The sequence below is a fragment of the Pseudophryne corroboree genome, chromosome 1 (assembly GCF_028390025.1).
Source record: "Pseudophryne corroboree isolate aPseCor3 chromosome 1, aPseCor3.hap2, whole genome shotgun sequence".
NCBI classification, from domain to species: Eukaryota; Metazoa; Chordata; class Amphibia; order Anura; family Myobatrachidae; genus Pseudophryne; species Pseudophryne corroboree.
The window spans coordinates 1,067,324,687-1,067,343,515 of record NC_086444.1 but is presented as its reverse complement, the minus strand read 5'-3'; the positions used below and the strand labels follow the sequence as shown (position 1 = coordinate 1,067,343,515).

Genomic DNA, 18,829 nt, shown 5'->3' with positions numbered 1-18,829 from the left:
ATTGAAGATTGTATTTCCATTTTATTTGAAAGTGCCAGGAAAGTCCTCACTGGAATTAGGCTCTTCAGTCAAAAACAAAGAGAAACCCTTTTAATATCATTATACAGAATATTTGGCAGTAATTGTGTGGGATTCTTGCAGTATTTATGAAGCCAACATAAAAGGATCATTATACAGATGCATCCTCGTACATCTGGCCTCAATACGCCATGCAGCAAGAGATGCCTGTCGTGAGTGAGCCGCCAGGTCCCTTGTAACTCTGCTAACGTCGGGCACCTTTTTTTTGCCAAAAACGTGTCTTAGTCACAGCACAATGTAACTAGGACACAGGAGGAGACTGTGGTGATTAATTTGATAAGTGACACTTGTATCACAGTGTACGGCTGAGTCTGTATACAGAGCAGAACAGAACATGCACTGGAAGAAATCTGCGACTCAGTCACACACAAGATATACAAGTGTCATACAGTATATCAAATTAATCAGCAGTCTCCCTCGTGCGTCCTAGTCGCATTGTGTTGTGACTAAGACACATTTTCTGCACCTGACACTAGAAGAGTCTCATGCCTCCTGCCATGCCGAGAGCGCTGTTTGGTGTGACTACAGCAAAGATAAATTAGAATACTTCTGTTGCAAAATAAAAACTGGACATTTATGTACATAAGGAGAAGTGCGATGATGTGCTTTTACCTGAGGTGACAGAGGGGATTTTATAGCTTGAAGTGATGCGGTAATACGGTGGATTGTCCATGTGAGTCACTCCAGAACTCACTGGGTCTGTGAGTTGCAGTTCACTAACAAGTTCCTCCAGGAGCTGCATGGTCTTATCCCTGCCCAGGTACACAATCACCTTCTTTACCTGGGAGCAAAGGGAGATCATAGCACCAAAGATATCATAAGTCAGGTGACCAGAGAGAACACGTCCACAACAAAACAGCGAGCTTTGTACAGGTTATACACAATAAGAAGATGCCTCTGGTAGTCAAACATAAGAATAATGGCAGACATTGGTTCAGTTGTTAGTAAAATGTGCAGTTGAAAATGCTTTAATACGATATTGGAGGATGTCCAAATTAACAGGACAGCAGTGTCTGGGAGAGCCATCAATTTGTGGCTGGGGGGAAGGGCTGTGTATTCTGGAAATAGTTGTTCCCACAGCATGCATGTTGTCAATTTTACAGAAGATGTGATCTGCATTGAATCGAGCCATTTTTCATCTGCTGTGCCACAAATCACAGCTTAGAACTGCAGGGGGCGGAGCCACAATGACGCAATTGCTGCGTCCTACCCACACGTGGGTACCCACGTGTAAGCTGGCAAGTATGGATTCCACACTACTGGAAAACAACTCTACTAAGATGAATGGTAACCAACAAGATCCGCTACATATTTTTAAGTGGGGATTTGTAGCAGTATGTCCAGAGTTACACATTTTAAAGGTGATTGAAGGCAATAACTGTGAAAAATATCACATTTTGTTGAAAGTTACAATGTTGACACCAAAATGTTGACATGTTCTGAATGTCAATAGTCTGTCAATATGCATATTAGGTCGACAGAAAACGTCCATGTTTGTTTAACATGTCAACACCAGAATGTTGACATACCATTTTTTTTTGTATATTTTTAGCCTTACCCTAAAATGTACTGTTGACATTCTGGTGTATCAATATTTTAGATGTCAACATTTTACATGTCGACTTAAGGTTCATGCCGACAATAAAAAACATATTGACAATCTGGTGTCAACTTTCTGACCAGATACCATATAAACTCTATCAAGTTATTTCTTGTAGTGTTTAACATCAGCTGCAAAACCTCCAATGTCTGCCTAAACGTTACATTATACATTACATTCACTTTAGCGTCACTAGAGGTCTGTGAATACTTACATAGGGTAATAGGCTGGGCTCACTATTCACACCACAAATGCTTATTAAAAAGTGCAAAATTATTTTCAGATTCTTCGGCCAGCCATCCGCCAGGGTGGTCCACACATTTTCGATTTCTGACCAAGCCACCTCGTCACCGTACTGAAATATATTATTCACATTTATATAAAAACTTGCACAAAACACACTCACACGTTTGGTATTTTTAAGTGTTCTAGACATTTTCATAAGAGTTTTTTTTTTTTCTTTTAACAAATGTTAAAACATATAATACGGAATGCTATTATAAGAAAAACGGGATGCGGTTATGTGAATCCTGAAAAACAGGCACCATCACTAAAAAATGATGCACACTTTACTAACAGGGATAGGTTCTACATCCATCAACATGATTACTGACAGGATTATACAAATACAGGATGTACAGTAAATGCATTTGGTATGCAGAACAGAGGCGGTGCTATACAGCTGGTTAACCTATAAAAAGCGCGTATTTCGACGGCTGTGAACAGATGAATGCGTTACCTTAGCTGTCATGTACAGGAGGTTATTTAAGACCATTGCTGTGGCCTGAGGCGACCCCCACCCTTCTCCTCTCAGCCAGCGCCGGCTGTTGACCATCATGTCACGGTCTCTCAGTGATTCCTCATCTTCATCTTCATGTCTGCGGACTGTAGGCAAAGGCTTCAAATCTACCAGTTCTATGTTGTTCATCCAAGGTAGTAAATAGTGCAACATCACCTGTCGGCCAGCAGGGTGCGCTGTTTGTATTCTCTGGCTGATTTCTGTCAAATGTAATGAAGTTGGGGAAAAATAATAACTTTTAGGAAACTGTATTTAAGTTATAGCAAAAAGTGAAGCCTTGCTACATTCTATTTGCAAGCGAACAGAATTCACACAGGACTTCGCTAAATGGCCTTCAATAATGGGGCCAGTGCAGCATTATGCGGAAACATTGCGGTCACTGACAGATCACGATTATTACGACCAGCCTTTAAACTGAGTGCAACAGTAACCAATGTAGTAGAATCATTTCTGCATTATGATTATCATGGAAACACTAAAGCTACAGTGACATTACTGTGATTTCTTACACGCGTGGCTGGCCATATAAAGGCAGATGAAATGCAATGTCTTTCTGTGACTAACCACAATTGTTACTGATCTAACACGGCTTGTGTGTCTGGGAGACGTATTGTATACCACCTGTGTGCAAAGGTGGCAGAGCAGATTGGGATATTAACCACTTAACTGGCTAATATTTTTTTGGAAAAATCACTCAGAAATTGTCTTTTTTTTTTTAAAAGAACATTTATTTAACCACTTGCCTGGCATGGTCGCATCTCCCCCCCCCCCCCCCCCCCCATGTACCTGGCGGCTGTCCCAGCTTTTAAAATGAAAACGCATTGGTCGTCATGGTTTTCATGGCGACAACCAATGTTTTGAAGATTGAAAAATAAGATGTTTTTTTAACAAATATTATTTATTTATTTTTTATAAATTCACTTTGGAGAAGTCTAAATACATGTTCTTCACCTAATTCAATCATAAAAACACCAGACAATTTCTTAGCGGTTTTTGGAAAAAAAAGAAAAGTCAGTTACAGTAATACCCTTTTCACATCTTCAATGCCGGATCCCACTCGGGAATTGGAAACGGTTCCTTCCCGGGTGGGATCCGGCGTTGGAGACGATCTTCTGGCTTCCCGACCTGGCAAATTGCAGGGTCGGTTGCCATAGCGGCAGGGGGCAGAGCTGGCAGCAGGGGAGATGAGCTCATCTCTGCGCTGCCTCTCCCTATGCTGTCAATGGGTACCGGATCGCATCGACCCGGCAACCCATTCACACTGCGCCTGACCCGGCAATTCGGACATGGCCCTTTCACACCGCACACTGACCCGTGTTGACCCGGCAATATGCCGGGTCGATACCGGGTTATTTGTGCGATGTGAAAGGGGTATAAGTGGTTAAAACACTAGTTACCAGCCTGTAAAAATGATGGATTGGTGGGGCTGGGCTGCTTTGGGGTAGCACACTGCGAAATCTTATTTAGCACCCCCTTAACACATTTTATTAATCTTTCTGGTCTTTTAATTACACCTTGACTAGTATATTAATTTTTGTATATAGATTTTGCTTTCCTTTTATCAACACGTACTAACACCTTACCTTCTCGCGTTGTGCTGCCCTGGGGTAGTGGGGTAGCTGGCCTTTGCCGGTTTGTGGGGTTCTGCACCCCAGGCCCAGACCTAGAGTTAGGGACCACCAGCATCAGAGGAGCCTTGTCAGGGTCTGGTGGCTTTATCATATATTTGCAAATGTATGTGACTAAGACCTCTGGATTTCTATTATATATATATATATATATATATATATATATATATATATATATATATATATTTATTTCATGCTTGGTGTGCTGGGGGACACCGTGGGTTAATCCCCAATGCATTTCTACGAACAACATAACAGTAATTTCAGCGCCGGCAGCTGTGCCCACCTGAATGGAGCAACACTTGAATTGCTTCGTTGGGTGCCATCTGGTGGCCGCCAGTGCACAAAACACTTAAACTCCTCCCGTAGAGGAGCAGCGTGAGCCTTTTAATATAAAGAATATCCAATACAATGAAGAAAAAAAGAAAGTATTTTTTTTAATAATTATTGGTTTAAACAATAATTGCTAATATATCGGACCACCGTGACATTACATTTGTCTGGTGATTGCTCCTCTCATCCAGCAGCTGCACAGTGGGCATTTATGACATCTCGCATCAGATGCGACCATGTCAGGGAAAGCCCAGCTTGGTGTGGTCACATCTGATGCGACAGCGCCAGGCAAGTGGTTAAAAAAATACTTTTAACTTTTGTGTTTGGGCCTTCTGTTATGTTGTATATTCATGAAAGTAATTATGAAAAAAAGAATTGAAAGTGTGATTTTTGTACTTAACTTTTCTCATATTACGTTGGGGAACAATGAATACCAAGGGGTATAGAGAGTGGCGACTACAGTCTGGACAAAGAGAGCAAAATGTTCACGCTCCTCCCCTTCTATGCCCATTAACTGCCTGGGAACTCTATGGGGTTTATTTATGAAGAGTTGGGTTGCAAAACTCGGCGCTTCTGAGCGTGTTTATACCCGATATTTAGAAAGGCAATGCTTTAACTAGCAAGACATGGCTATTAAAAGCATTGCCCTGATAAGTATTGGGCGTAAACACACTCAGAAGCGCTTCGTGAATACCCTATATGTCGGTAAAATCAGGATTTTGGTACTTACCGATAAATCCCTTTCTCCGATTCCACAGGGGCCACTGGAGCGCAGTTACAATGGGGAAATAGTAGGCAGTAATTGGGAGCTGGCACTTTAAAATTCTAACACTGTGGCTAGCTCCTCCCCTACTATGTCCCCCCTCCAAGCCAGTCTACGTAAAACTGTGCCCGAGGAGAGCTGTAATAAACAAACCTGAAGGTAGAGCGGTTAACGCCGCCATGTAAACCAGGATAACACAAAACAAACCTGGAACCTAACCTAACAAAAAGGTTAAACTGAACCAAACAAGCAGTCACATAGTGATCTGCAAACTGTTAAGCAAAAAAGGAGGAAACAGCGCTGGGCGGGCGTCCAGTGGCCCCTGTGGAATCGGATAAAGGGATTTATCGGTAAGTACCAAAATCCTGATTTCTCCTTCATCCACTAGGGGCCACTGGAGCGCAGTTACAATGGGGACGTCCCAGAGCTCCCAAAACGGGTGGGAGAGCGCTGAGAGTCCTGTAAAACCGCTCGGCCAAACTGCGATGCAGATGCCGCAAAAGTGTCAAACCTGTAGAATTTGACAAACGTATGTCGGCCCGACCAAGTAGCCGCCCGACAAAGTAGGCATGGAGACCCCACGGGCAGCCGCCCCCGAAGGTCCCACAGAGCACGTAGAGTGCGCTGAAATTGAAGATGGAGGTTCCCGAGAAGCTGCCAAATAAGCTTGTCGGATGGTCAGTCGAATCCATCGGGACAAAGTCTGCTTAGAAGCCGGCCAACCACGGCGAGCAGCATCGTATAGAACAAATAAGGAATCTGACTTCCGAATAGTCGAAGTCCTAACCACATAGATCTTGAGCGCCCTGACAACGATCTCGAATCCGGAGAGTCCACCGAGAGTGCCGGAACCACAAGCGGCTGATTGATGTGATAATCAGACACCACCTTAGGTAGAAAAGACATGCGAGTACGAAGCTCGGCCCTATCCGCATGAAACACCAGGTAAGGAGATCGACAAGAGAGAGCCCCAAGTTCCGACACCCGTCTGGCTGAAGCCAGCGCCAGGAGAAGGACCACCTTCCAGGTGAGATATTTCATCTCCACCGATTCCAGGGGTTCAAACAATGAAGACTGCAGAAAAGAGAGGACCAGATTGAGGTCCCATGGCGCTGTCGGAGGGCGGAAGGGAGGCTGTATTCGAAGAACTCCCTGAAGGAAAGTCTGAAATTCCGGCAGCAAAGCTAACTTTTTCTGGAAGAAAACCTAAAAGAGCAGAGACCTGCACCTTTAGTGAACCCAGTCTTAAGCCTGCCGAAAAACCTGTCTGCAAAAAACTGAGAAGGCGGGCTAAGCGAAACACGGAAGGAGAAAATTCTCGCCGTTCACACCAGGCTACATAAGCCTTCCAAATGCGGTAGTAGTGAGAAGATGTGACTGACTTTCCAGCCCGAAACATAGTAGGTATAACCGTACGAGGAATCCCCTTCCTTTTCAAGATGGCTTTCTCAACAGCCACGCCGTCAAACGTAGCCTGCGTAAGTCTGGATAAAGAAAAAGACCCTGTTGTAGTAGAACGTCCCGCTGTGGCAGGGGCCAAGGCTCGGCTACTGACAACAGGTGTAGGGTGGAGTACCAAACCCTGCGTGGCCAATCCGGAGCCACCAGGAGGACCAGAGCGTTTTCTCTCTTGATGCGTTGTAGAACCCGCGGCAACAGCGGGAAGGGAGGAAAGAGGTAAATGAATCGGAAATTCCAAGGAGCCGTGAGGGCATCCACGCACGCCGCCGCCGGGTCCCTCGACCGAGAGTAACAAAGAGGCAACTGATGGTTCAGGTGGGACGCCATGAGGTCGATTTGTGGTTTTCCCCACCAGCGGACCAGTTGCCAAAACACCTGGGGATGGAGTGACCACTCTCCCGGGTGGATGTCCTGTCGGCTTAGATAATCGGCTTCCCATTTGTCCACTCCTGGAATGAATATCGCCGAGAAGGACAGAGCATACTCCTCCATCCAGAGAAGGATGTTGGTGACCTCCCTCATCGCTGCACTGCTGCGAGTGCCGCCCTGACTGTTGATGTACGCCAACGTCGTGGCGTTGTTGGACTAAACTCTGACCACTCGACCGCGCAGCAGGTGATGTGCCTGAAGTAGGGTGTTGTATACCGCCCTTAGTTCGAGAATGTTTATAGGGAGAGCGGATTCGTGGATTGACCAGCGCCCTTGAAACCGACGTTCCAGGGTCACTGCCCCCCAGCCTCGCAGACTTGCGTCCGTGGTGAGGAGAGTCCAATCCCACACTCCGAACCGCCGTCCATCCAACAGATGTGCCGACTGTAGCCACCAGAGAAGCGATGACCGTGCCCTTGGAGATAGCATCACCCGCTGAAGAAGGAACAGATGAGATCCAGACCACTGATGTAGAAGACATAGCTGAAACGGTCGAGAGTGGAAGCGACCGTACGGAAGAGCTTCGAACGCTGCTACCATCTCTCCCAGAAGGCGAATGCACAGATACACTGACACCCGACGGTGTCGAAGTACCGACCTTACCAGTGTCTGCAGAGACAGGATCTTGTCTTGAGGAAGGAAAACCTTCTGACGGACTGTGTTGAGAATCATCCCCAGAAACAGCAGCCGTTGTGAGGGGCATAAGTGAGACTTCGGTAAATTCAGGATCCACCCGTGTCGAAACAGAAGGTCCTGCGTCATCCGGATATTCTGAAGCAACAGTTATGCCGAGCTTGCCTTTATTAGCAGATCGTCCATATAGGAAACAATCATCACACCCTGCTTCCGAAGTAGGGCCATCATGACCGCCATGACCTTTGTGAACACTCTGGGAGCAGAAGAGAGACCGAACGGAAGGGCCTGGAACTGAAAAGGAGCGTGCTGTATCGCGAACCGGAGAAAAGCCTGATGAGGAGGCCAAATGGGAACATGTAAGTATGCATCCTTGATGTCTAAGGACGCCAGAAACTCGTTTTGCTCCAACCCCGCAATAACAGACTGGAGGGACTCCATCTTGAACCTGAATACTCTCAAATACGGATTGAGATCCGTCAAGTTCAGGATTGGCCTGACCGAGCCGTCCGGCTTCGGTACGAGACACAGGCTTGAAAACAATTGTTCCACATGCTCCGGACAAGGTAGAACCCCAGCTGCCGCATATTTCTATTAGATGGCTCCCTCAGCCAGGTAGCCCCAGGAAACGGCAGCTTCGTGGACTAGCGATACATCGAAGGGTATACCCTTGGAGAGGTCTGATATCGTTTCCGGCTATCTGTAGGAAAAGGATAGAAGAACAAACAATGTTTGAAACCTGAACGTGTGTAATCGGATGTCTCCAGGCCGCCGACTGGAGCATATCCAGCTCATCCGAAACTGGACAAGTCGTTGTCATTTCTTCATCGGCGCCGAACTCCGCGGTACCTGAAGTGTCAGATGAACTTCTGTACAATGCGCCTCGATATCCTGAGATACTGGTTCAGACTCCACCGAAAACCGACGGCATCAGTATCCTGGACATCTCTCGCCTCCTCCAAGAGGGGCCTCTCATCCGCAGAGTCGTGTCACATGGAGGTTACTAACCTCCTTATAGAAAACTGGAGAGGAGAAATGACGTACAAGGTCTCTGGTTAACAGTGACATTACCTGCATAAGCCGAGCTGTTCAAACAGGAGCGTCCTGCAGCTGCGTTGAGGGCTGAGCAGATGGCTCCACCGCACAATCCACACCTAACAAGGAATTCTGACCGTCCCAGGTGATACGTTCAGTAAATGAAAGGAGAAAAGGTGGGTTAAAGAAGCGTAGCCCTATGTAATGTATGCACTATAATGTGCAGTGACAGATACGTCCCAAATAAACATTCTGGAGCAGCGGAGACTTGAACCGGTCGCTGCGGGACAGGAGTATTAGCCACTAGGCTATAGGCGCTTTAAAGTAGGCTTTTGTTGTCAGATGTCCTCGCTCCTAGCGTACTGAGCCACAGCTGTTATTTTGAGGTCACCCACATTCTCCAAAATACAAACAGTCTTATTACCAAGTGAAACAAAGGAATAATAAAAGGAAGACAACCCCCGCCCTGTATGGAAAATTTGATGTGACGAGGTGAAATTATGCGGGACGTGAACCCAGGTCCGTACCTGGATGTCCCTGCTATTATAATAAATTGTGGTGGAGGTGTGAGCCACAGCCGGCTGTAACGGTCACTAGCCCCTTGGACAATGGGGCACTGGGTATAAGCCCTGCCACCCCGCTATGACGCCTATATCTAAAATCAACGGCGCTAGCGCAGGGCAAGGGAATGGTGAAGTTAGAGCGAAGTATTATCAGTGTCAATGTAATGGATTGTACTTATCACTATTACCTGTCTCTCTGAAAAACACCTTCATAGCAAGCAGCGGTATCCGGGTAGAGGAAAAGGCCGCCAGCGCATGCAGAGCCGGCGGGAGCTGAGGACCTCCGGGAGTAAGCTCCGCCCCCCACATTATGGCGCCCATTTTAAATTTAACAAACTCCAGCGCAATCACAGCGGGGAGCGGGCAATGCTGAACCCGCTGTGCAGAGCGGAAGCATGCTCCGCCCCCCCGCTGTGGCGCTCAATTTAAAATGAACAAGCTCCAGCGCCATCGGTGCGGGGGGCGCCACATTCCCCGCCGGCAAAGTGCCGCTGAACCCGCTGTGCAGAGCGGGTCTAAGCTCCACCCCCCCCCCCCCCCCCCCCGCTGTGGCGCTTAATTAAAAAAAAAACTGACAACTTCCAGCGCCATCGGAGCGGGGGGCACCGCATTCCCCCGCCGTCAAAGTGCCGCCAAACCCGCTCTGCAGTGCGGGATTAAGCTCTGCCCCCCCGCTATGGCGCACAATTTAAAAGTTAACAACTCCAGCGCCAACGGAGCGGGGGGGAGCGCCCCGCATCCCCCGCTGGCAAAGCGAGCCGCGGCCGGGGAGCTGGGGGATGCCGAAGCCGCTGTAGGGAACAAGCTCCACTCCCTCCGTAATGGCGCCGAGCTTGAAACTGAATAGGCGCCTCTGTTTTTTAGTGGAGGGAGCGGGGGGAGCACAATGTGCAGAGAGCAGGTTTTGAATCTGCGCATAGATTGTGATCATCAGTGAGCAATGTCAGAATGACACACACCCCGGTATCTGTATAATCACATACACAGTGTATTAGTCAGCGGTCCTAACCATTTGGCTATACCTGCCACTCTCAGCAGTCAGCAACTTCAAAGTGTATCTGTAATTAGAACATAATAGGATCTTACTCACCGCTGCTGACTTCTATGGAATGATGGAGTGGCCCGACACGCGCCGCACGCAACGGTGTCCGACCACTTATACTCACCGCTGCCATGCTGCCGGAATCTTCTGCTGGTGGAGCGGCCCAGACACGCGCCGCACGCAGCGGTGTCCGGCCAGCTCAGGAGAGCTCAGTGTCTCCCTCAGCCGGGGCCCATCTCGAGCCGCACGCAGCTGCGATGGGGCCCCGCCGGCAGCTCCCGCGGTGCAGACTGGCAGTGGCAAAGCTGCCAGTCTGTGTGTGTAAGAAAGAAAAATAAAAATAATAAAGAAAAAAGAAAAAAATCTTCAGCTAAAACCAAAGTGAACCAGCTCCCTTGGGCACTAACTAAGACTGGCTTGGAGGGGGGACATAGTAGGGGAGGAGCTAACCACAGTGTTAGAATTTTAAAGTGCCAGCTCCCAATTACTGCCTACTATTTGCCCATTGTAACTGCGCTCCAGTGGCCCCTAGTGGATGAAGGAGAAAAGTGATTAAAAAAAAATAGGCCAGGGCTATCAAACAAGACGGGCAAGGAGGAAAACAACTTTCTCTAAAGATCCAACATTGACCAGAAACACAAATTGTGGTAAAATATGGCGCCTGCAAAAAAAAAAAAATTATGCGCACTTCTAACATAAGCAAGGGAAAATGATCATTCATACTGCACTTTATGACGATCGCCCAGAATGCAATAGCCTCCTCTCCTCCAATGGACTTAAAGCAAAGAATTTAACAAGTACAAATATAACATTTTATTACGCATACAAGTAGGAAACAATGAAGACCATGGGGCCGCCCCAAAACTGTCCCCAAGGAAGGGGAAGCGCAGAAGCCGTCGTGTACATCACCTTATGCCCAAAAACTAACATCTTTGGATGCAAATCTGCAGAATTTTGTGAAGGTGGGAAAAATGGTAATAAAGTAGGTCATTATATACTTATTAGACAACCCAAACAGCATACCTGAAAATATAGCGAGTGTTAGCTCTGGGTAGGTGCGAGCCAGTTCCTCAGAGAGCTGGTAGTAGGATACGGAGTACAAGTGTGGTAGTGGGGATGGGTGACTCAACACCCCATCTGTTCTGTGTACTTCCAATTTGTGAGCATAGCGAAACATCTTGGGCTCCAGAATCTGCAGGAAAGCAGTGTACTAAGATGAATGGAGTAATCCGCATAAATCTGTTACACTACAGGTTATATTCTTGTAGCTTTAGACACCGTTGAGGATAACATTAATGTATCTGACAAAGATGGCACCAATAGCAGTAAATGGTTTAAAAGCCTTGAGAGAAGTTTATGATCCAAGATGCAGTGGAAGCAGCCTCTCTCTGTATGCAGAACTAGATCCCATCCTCGGCACACACTCACAGTGCATGTTTTCCATATCTCCTTGAGGTAGCAAACCACAGGTATACATATTACTGAAACAAATCTAAAAATCCACAGGTGGTACTAATAATTTCCCTTGTGATTCTGTAAGGAAACCTTGAAAACATGCGCTGTTAGTGAGAAGCACTTTTCTACATAATTGGTAGACTAAATTCTCATGAATATTTAGTCCAACACAGAAATGCCTTACCGCCACAGTGAGCAGTCAGAAGGCACACCTTAATTAGTTTATTAGCAACTTATTCAAGTGGAAAGAAAAACATTTGGGCCTCATTTATTAACGCAATCTCCTGTATACATATTCATGAGTGGAAGATGGGATGAGGTCTGTGGTGATTGCGGTCATACTGAATACAGAACAACATAATGCATGACTACACATCAGTTAACAAGAATGTCAGGTTAAGTTTACCAAATTCACATAAATGAGATAGTTTGGCCATGGCGTCTCTTCAAAATGTATTCCGTTTACTATACAATCTTATTCTTCTTATGAGGGAGAACCACTTGCCAAGCAATAACAATACAAGGTCAAGGCGATGCAGACGTGTCATGTAAACACGTAGTTACACTGGAAGGCTGACACTTATGTGTGCAATGATTTTCCACACTTGGTTGCTGTACTTTAGAGCAATGGACTAGAATTTATATCGTACAATAAACAAGGTTTACAAACCTGCAGTAATTGCATAGCAACCTCATAGGTGTCCCTGGCCGAATCAGCCGCTTTAAACAGGATCAGATTAAGGAGGGTAACTGTGTCACACTGGTAATCCCTGCAGAGATCACAGATTGCACTAAATAACAACATCACAACAGACAGATTTTATGGTTGCTAAACAACGCAACAAACCAAAGATATACTGTGAGCTGAATCAGCAATACAGTACCTGTTCTGGAAAACGCTGGCAATGGCCTTGAAGCAGCCAGAGGCCACCCTTTTGGAGCCAGTGTAGCAGCGATCCACCGCCCAGTACATGAGGTTGCTCTGGTCTGGGTTGAGCTCCAACAAAAGCATAACAGCTTCACATCCAAGTTGATGAACCTTATCAAGAGAAATCAGTGAATACAAAGAAATCACAGATCTGATTTAACAGTGAACCTATGAGTGCAATTACCATAAACATACACCTTAAAATCAATGATTAAAAAAAAAAACTTTATGACAAAATGAAGTGACATTTGTTATGTGCCAAACTGTGTAACCTAAAACCAGAAATGAAGGAACAACTCAGTTAGTATAAGCAACCCTGACAGTCAGAATACAGACAATAGCATCCTGATGCGCAGAATACAGAGACCTGGAAGATAAGTAGGCTAACCCTCCCCTTCCTACCCCCTAACCCTCCCTTTCCGCAGCCTGACCATAACCGTCCACCACCCCCGGCAGCATTAACCCTTCCCAGTGGTGCCTAAATCTAACCGCCGCAGCCTAACCCTAACCCTCCCTGGCGGTGCCTAACCCTAACACCCCCTCCTTGCAGCCTAACCCTAACACACACCACTTGCGTGACCCTAACGAGGCCCGGCATACTTAAGTTCGGGATGTCGGCAGTAAGTATTCCGGCATGTTGATCCATGTATGGACCATATCACGGCGTCGGCATTCCAGCATCAGTATATTCCCACAGAAACACAGCAATTGTCTATCTAGAAAATGTTAATGCTATGTAACAATTTCATTTGACCACTTGCCAAGCAATAATTAACCTTGTTTTTATCTTTATGGGGCAGTGAAAGCATTTCATACCATTTATGCAAATTATCCACTATATGAACCTCTGGCCAGTTGTGCATCTGTAACTATCAGTTTATTAGCATAATGCCAGATATGGCAAGCAGAGCATCACCGCGTCAGTCAAACCTGGTAGACCTGCCAGGCTATGTGACGGCGGAACTCACTAATTATTTCTTTGGCATTGCATTTTATTTATTGTATTAAGGAATTTCAGTTTTGCTAGTGGCATCCTTTAGTATACCTTACTCTAGCCTAAACCTTTCTTGTCCTGGTGCACACAAGCCTGACACCATGGATTCATTGTGCTTGCACTGCTGAGACCTAATAATCAGAGCAAACAGCCGACTGTAAGGTAGATGAGTAGAAGCACTAACACACAATATATCACTGTATTCCTTTGCCTCGGGCAATGTTAATAGTCAGAAAGAGTAACTGCATAAACACGGCCCAAAAGCCGCAGATTACAGGCATGTCATTTTGCATATAAACTATGTGACACTTGCACATTTGTTTTTGTCACACATTTAGAAGCTGTCCCTTCTGGGCCTATCTGCAAGATCAGGGAAGGATACTGCAGCCATGAGGTTCCCCTTTCGGGGGAACTGAAGATTAAGTCCCAGTGTAACGATCCAGCAAATCGCAAGCTATGAGTAAAGACCAAAATCATAGGGCCATAAGACCCTTTCAGCTTTATACTGGAGGCTCTTACTAAGTGACTGAAAGTGCCTCTAAGAGGATGGTAGAGCAATAAATATTGAAACGTCAGAAAGGAAATATGTGGTATTTGTCAGATTACTGACTGGCGATAAAGGTTAAACTAGATGAAATTAACGTGTGTATGCTCTTGCACTAAGCCATAATATCAGAGTCTAAATATACAGAGATACTACACAGGATTAGCAATATGTTAGAGCAGCACCGGCCACAGGCTAAGTGAATGGACAGTTACAAAGTAATCTGAGTAGCTACACATACAGTATACAAAATAAGACAAACTGCATGCACACACAAACATATAACACTATGTCAAACTAACTACCTTTATGTAGAATAAAAATTAATAATATTTCTTTTAATAAACGGCCATGTCAGTCCTATTGGCCTACAGTAAGAGTGTGACATCGTCAATAGAAAATGAAGATGAGTCCCATCGGAAACCCGACGATGACAGCGTTAAAATAATTCATTACCTTTTTGTCTTGGGAATCCAGAATGTTATCCAGCCATTTATACAAATATCCATCTGATGAAAGGCCAACATTATCTGCTACAGGGCCACAGCACAATACCGCAGACATTGCCTGCAAGAGGAATACAGAACAGAGAACATGTTTGGGAGAATTGTACATACTTTACAGCAAACACAACCTGGTCAACTGCTACGCCACACACTGATGGATAACTGTTGATTAATGAGCAGACACCTGGGAATGTAATCAAAGCAACAGTGCGGCCCCCCATATATACCCAGCAGCTGCAAAGAGGAGCAGCAGCAGCAGAGGGCATACTGTATAGTAGCAAAGCATTGCGTCCAATACTAATAACCCACTGTGCCAATGGGTTACCGGACAGATGATAGGAAGCAACAACTATATATGGATACATTTTATTTAACAGCCCACTTGGATTTGCTGTCACACACGTGTTTCCTAACTAAAAAAAAAAATTCCAACTGTATTTTTACATATATTCCTTACCCCAGCGAACCCTGTGAGCATGTTACAATCCTTCCTGAGCAGCTTACAGATATTTCCTGAATCTTAAGGGGGTACACATGGAGAGGTCCGTGCTTAAATTCTAAGCATTCTGACTAGATTGCTTAGAAATTAAGCACGTGTCTCTCTGTGTGTATGCACATAGCGATAGTGATGCACAGCCCCGCGTGTCACTATCGCTGACTCTGGATTTGGTATGCATGCATGCCAAATCTCGTTATATCGCTCATTTCATCGTTGGGTGAAATGAGCGCCCCCCTTGCTCAGCACACATCGCATTGAGCGGGGGGGAGATGTGTGCTGAGTGGTCTGTGCTAGATACGTGTACGGAGCTTAATGGTTATTTATTAGAGAAGATTTTTTCCTTGAAGAACTTTCTTTAACTGCCCCAATCAAGTATTTATATTCTCAGCCTACAGATGTGTCCTTCTACATCCTTGCTACAGTCACGTTAAAAAGTCCCTCTAGTCACGCGTGACCCAGTAGCACCGAGCGTCTTTATGTGCATCTTATCCCATTTAACTGCATCTGAGGGCGGTATCCTATTAGGTGCGGTGAGTTACCGCATGATAATGATGGGCTTTTTAGCTCGATAATGCTATCGGACTGCTTATCTGGGATTCTGCTTCACGTGCCTGAGGAAAGCAAAGTAAAATCCCTGATAAGTGCGGGCTTACGGGGCTAATAGGATAGCCACGTGGGAATCCCTTAGCTGTGGTAACTCACTGCAGCTAATAGCAGTGCAACTTAGGGCGGTATCCTATGTGAATAGGACGCACAAGCAGCTTATGCTGATTAAAATGAGATGCGGCATGCCTATATTGTGTGTGTGACTATGGCTGTATCTGTATACGAAATGCTATGTTACAGTGTTAAATGCAGTCACACACACAATATAGACATGCCGCACATCATTTTAATCAGTATAAGCTGCGTGTGCGTCCTAGTATCATAACGCAAATAAGACGCATTTTTGCCAAAAAAAAAAGCCACCCGGGGTAAGCAGAGCTGCCAGAGGAGTTGTGGCTGACTCACGCCAGGCATCTCCTGCTGTATTGAGGCTAGATGTATGAGGGGGTGTAGTAGGGTACGCCGGCGGAATCCCGACCGCCGGCATACCGTCAGCTGGGCAAGCGCAAATGAGCGCCACGCTATCTATTCTCCCTCCAGTGGGGTCGTGGACCCCCAAGAGGGAGAAAAGACGTCCGTATGCCGGCGGTCGGGATTCCGGTGCCGGTATGCTGGTCGTCGGGAGCCCGGCCGCTGGCAAAAAGAAGACCACCAGTATAAGGACACATCTGTAACACTACAAGGAGTAAGTAGGAAATAAGACAATCCTCTAAGAGAAACACACAGGACTTACTTGAGACAAGACAATGATAAAAAGAAAACAAAATACCTTTAATGCACAGTACTGATGTCTGTTTATCTGCATATTCCGATCACTGTATCTGTCCAAAGGAGTGAACATGATGCTGAATGGTCCAGCCCAGTGACTGAATAACATGAAGAGGCTATGACGCAGGCTCTGCTGAGGGAAAATACTTCTTCTCTGGTGCACTGTAAGCAAAACAGACTTTATTATGTAATCTACCTCAGGAAATGTCTGCCAGCTATAGCGCCACATCAGCACCTAATATCAGAGACCAGCGACATCACGCACAAATCACTTGTTTCTGTGCTATCTTTCTGCATGTTTGTATTTGCAGCAAAAAGCCATTACTTATAAGTCTCATGCATTACAGTATCATAGTCCACAGTATATGTTTCACTGCAATGTATAATGAACTTTTTTTGTGATGAATATTTTTGTTTAAACATAACAACATATAAATCAACATGGAACTTAATCTATTCAGATCTGAGATGTAGCCCATAAATCCACATAACAGTACCTGGGACATTTTGAATGATATTCGCCACTAAGGCACTAAAATGGCAACGGATATCTTTCAGCGTATCGGAGTCCTTCTCGTTCTCTGCCTCCAGTAACTGCCTGGTAAAATCCACATATTCCAGCAGAGTATTGTTCAGGGAATGTGTTTCATTATCGAGGCCGCCACTTGCACTGGGGAATAAAGCAGAAAGATAGGATTACACTAGTGGAAACATGGAATTTAATATTTTAATATTGAATCCACATATATTCACCGTCTTCTCTTTCCTTGGGGAATGAATGTATTCATTGTTTGAACACAAAATCACCTCATAGCCTAAAAAGTAATTTTCATTTTCTTGTAACAGTCTCTTTGTGGAGAAGTGGTTAATAGCGTGCCTAGTACCGACTGTCACCCATAGCTGATTCTCAACATTTACTTTTTTTTTTTTTTAACTTCTGTATATAAATTATAGATGTCCTAATTAATCATTCTGCATTTCAATATTTTTTACTTGTATGCTTACATATGGTTGTACTGCAATCTAATGACTAAAGCTTATTGTATTAATTCTGTTTGCAGTAGGTTGACATTGAGTGGTGACTATCCTATATAATAAAAGCTAACACTGCTCCTCACCTCTATGGGAAGAATTAAAGTGTTTTGTGTGCCGGTGGCCACTAGATGGCCCCCGACGCAGAAATTCAAGCGTTGCTCCGTTGGGTGCGCAGAGACGCCGGCGCTATCATTACTGTTATATTGTTCCGTTATTTTGATGGGCTGGTAACAAGTGATTTGATAAAAATAGGATTTTAAATACCTACCGGTAAATCCTTTTCTCGTAGTCCATAAGGGAAATTGGGGACAGAATTAGTACGATGGGGTATAGACGGGTCCAAAGGAGCCAGTGCACTTTAAATTTCTTCAACTGGGTGTGCTGGCTCCTCCACTCTATGCCTCCTCCTACAGGTCAGTTATAGGTAAAACAGTGCCCGAAGGAGAATGACATACTTGAGAGAAGGAACATAACAATAATGGTGGTGAGATTATACACCAGCACACCAAAACATAACCAGGCCAGCAACGTCTGGCAACAGTAACAGCTGAACAGGCAACACAGAACAGAGAACCTGCAGAAAGTCACCGCACAGAGGCGGGCACCCAATATCCCTTATGGACTACGAGAAAAGGATTTACCGGTAGGTATTTAAAATCCTATTTTCTCTAGCATCCATAAGGGATATTGGGGACAGAATTAGTACGGTGGGAAGGTCAAAAAGCTTCCGGAATGGGTGGGAACGTGCGGAGACTGCTGCAGCACCGCCTGCCCAAGCTGGGTATCCTCTTTGGCCAGGGTATCAAATTTGTAGAAATTCACAGAAGTGCTCTTCCCAGACCAGGTAGCAGCACGGCATAGTTGCAAGGCTGAGACTCCATGGGCAGCCGCCCAGGAAGAGCCCACTGATCTTGTAGAGTGGGCCTTCAGAGACTTGGGAACAGGTAAGGCTGCCGACACATAGGCCTGTTGGATAGCAAGCCTAATCCAACGAGCAATGGACTGCTTTGAAGCAGGACAACCCTTTTTCTGCACATCATAGAGCACAAACAAGGAATCCGTCTTCCTGACCCATTTGACATAGATCTTCAAAGCGTGCACCACATCCAAAAACTCTGGAGGAGCCGAAA

General features: G+C 45.5%; 1 protein-coding gene across 10 annotated transcripts in view; it reads right to left on the bottom strand.

Moving 5' to 3' along the window:
- FRYL (FRY like transcription coactivator) overlaps positions 1 to 18,829 on the bottom strand; it is a 541,692-nt gene that overhangs the window by 78,891 nt on the left and 443,972 nt on the right. For all 10 annotated transcript variants that reach the window (XM_063920961.1, XM_063920963.1, XM_063920960.1 and 7 more), the window contains 9 exons: positions 17,162 to 17,334; positions 16,666 to 16,826; positions 14,742 to 14,852; positions 12,704 to 12,858; positions 12,490 to 12,589; positions 11,388 to 11,556; positions 2,418 to 2,677; positions 1,893 to 2,033; positions 691 to 859 (listed from right to left, as the gene is read on the bottom strand). In XM_063920961.1, coding sequence (XP_063777031.1) covers positions 691 to 859; positions 1,893 to 2,033; positions 2,418 to 2,677; positions 11,388 to 11,556; positions 12,490 to 12,589; positions 12,704 to 12,858; positions 14,742 to 14,852; positions 16,666 to 16,826; positions 17,162 to 17,334 — 1,439 coding nt within the window. The remainder of the gene's footprint in view (positions 1 to 690; positions 860 to 1,892; positions 2,034 to 2,417; positions 2,678 to 11,387; positions 11,557 to 12,489; positions 12,590 to 12,703; positions 12,859 to 14,741; positions 14,853 to 16,665; positions 16,827 to 17,161; positions 17,335 to 18,829) is intronic.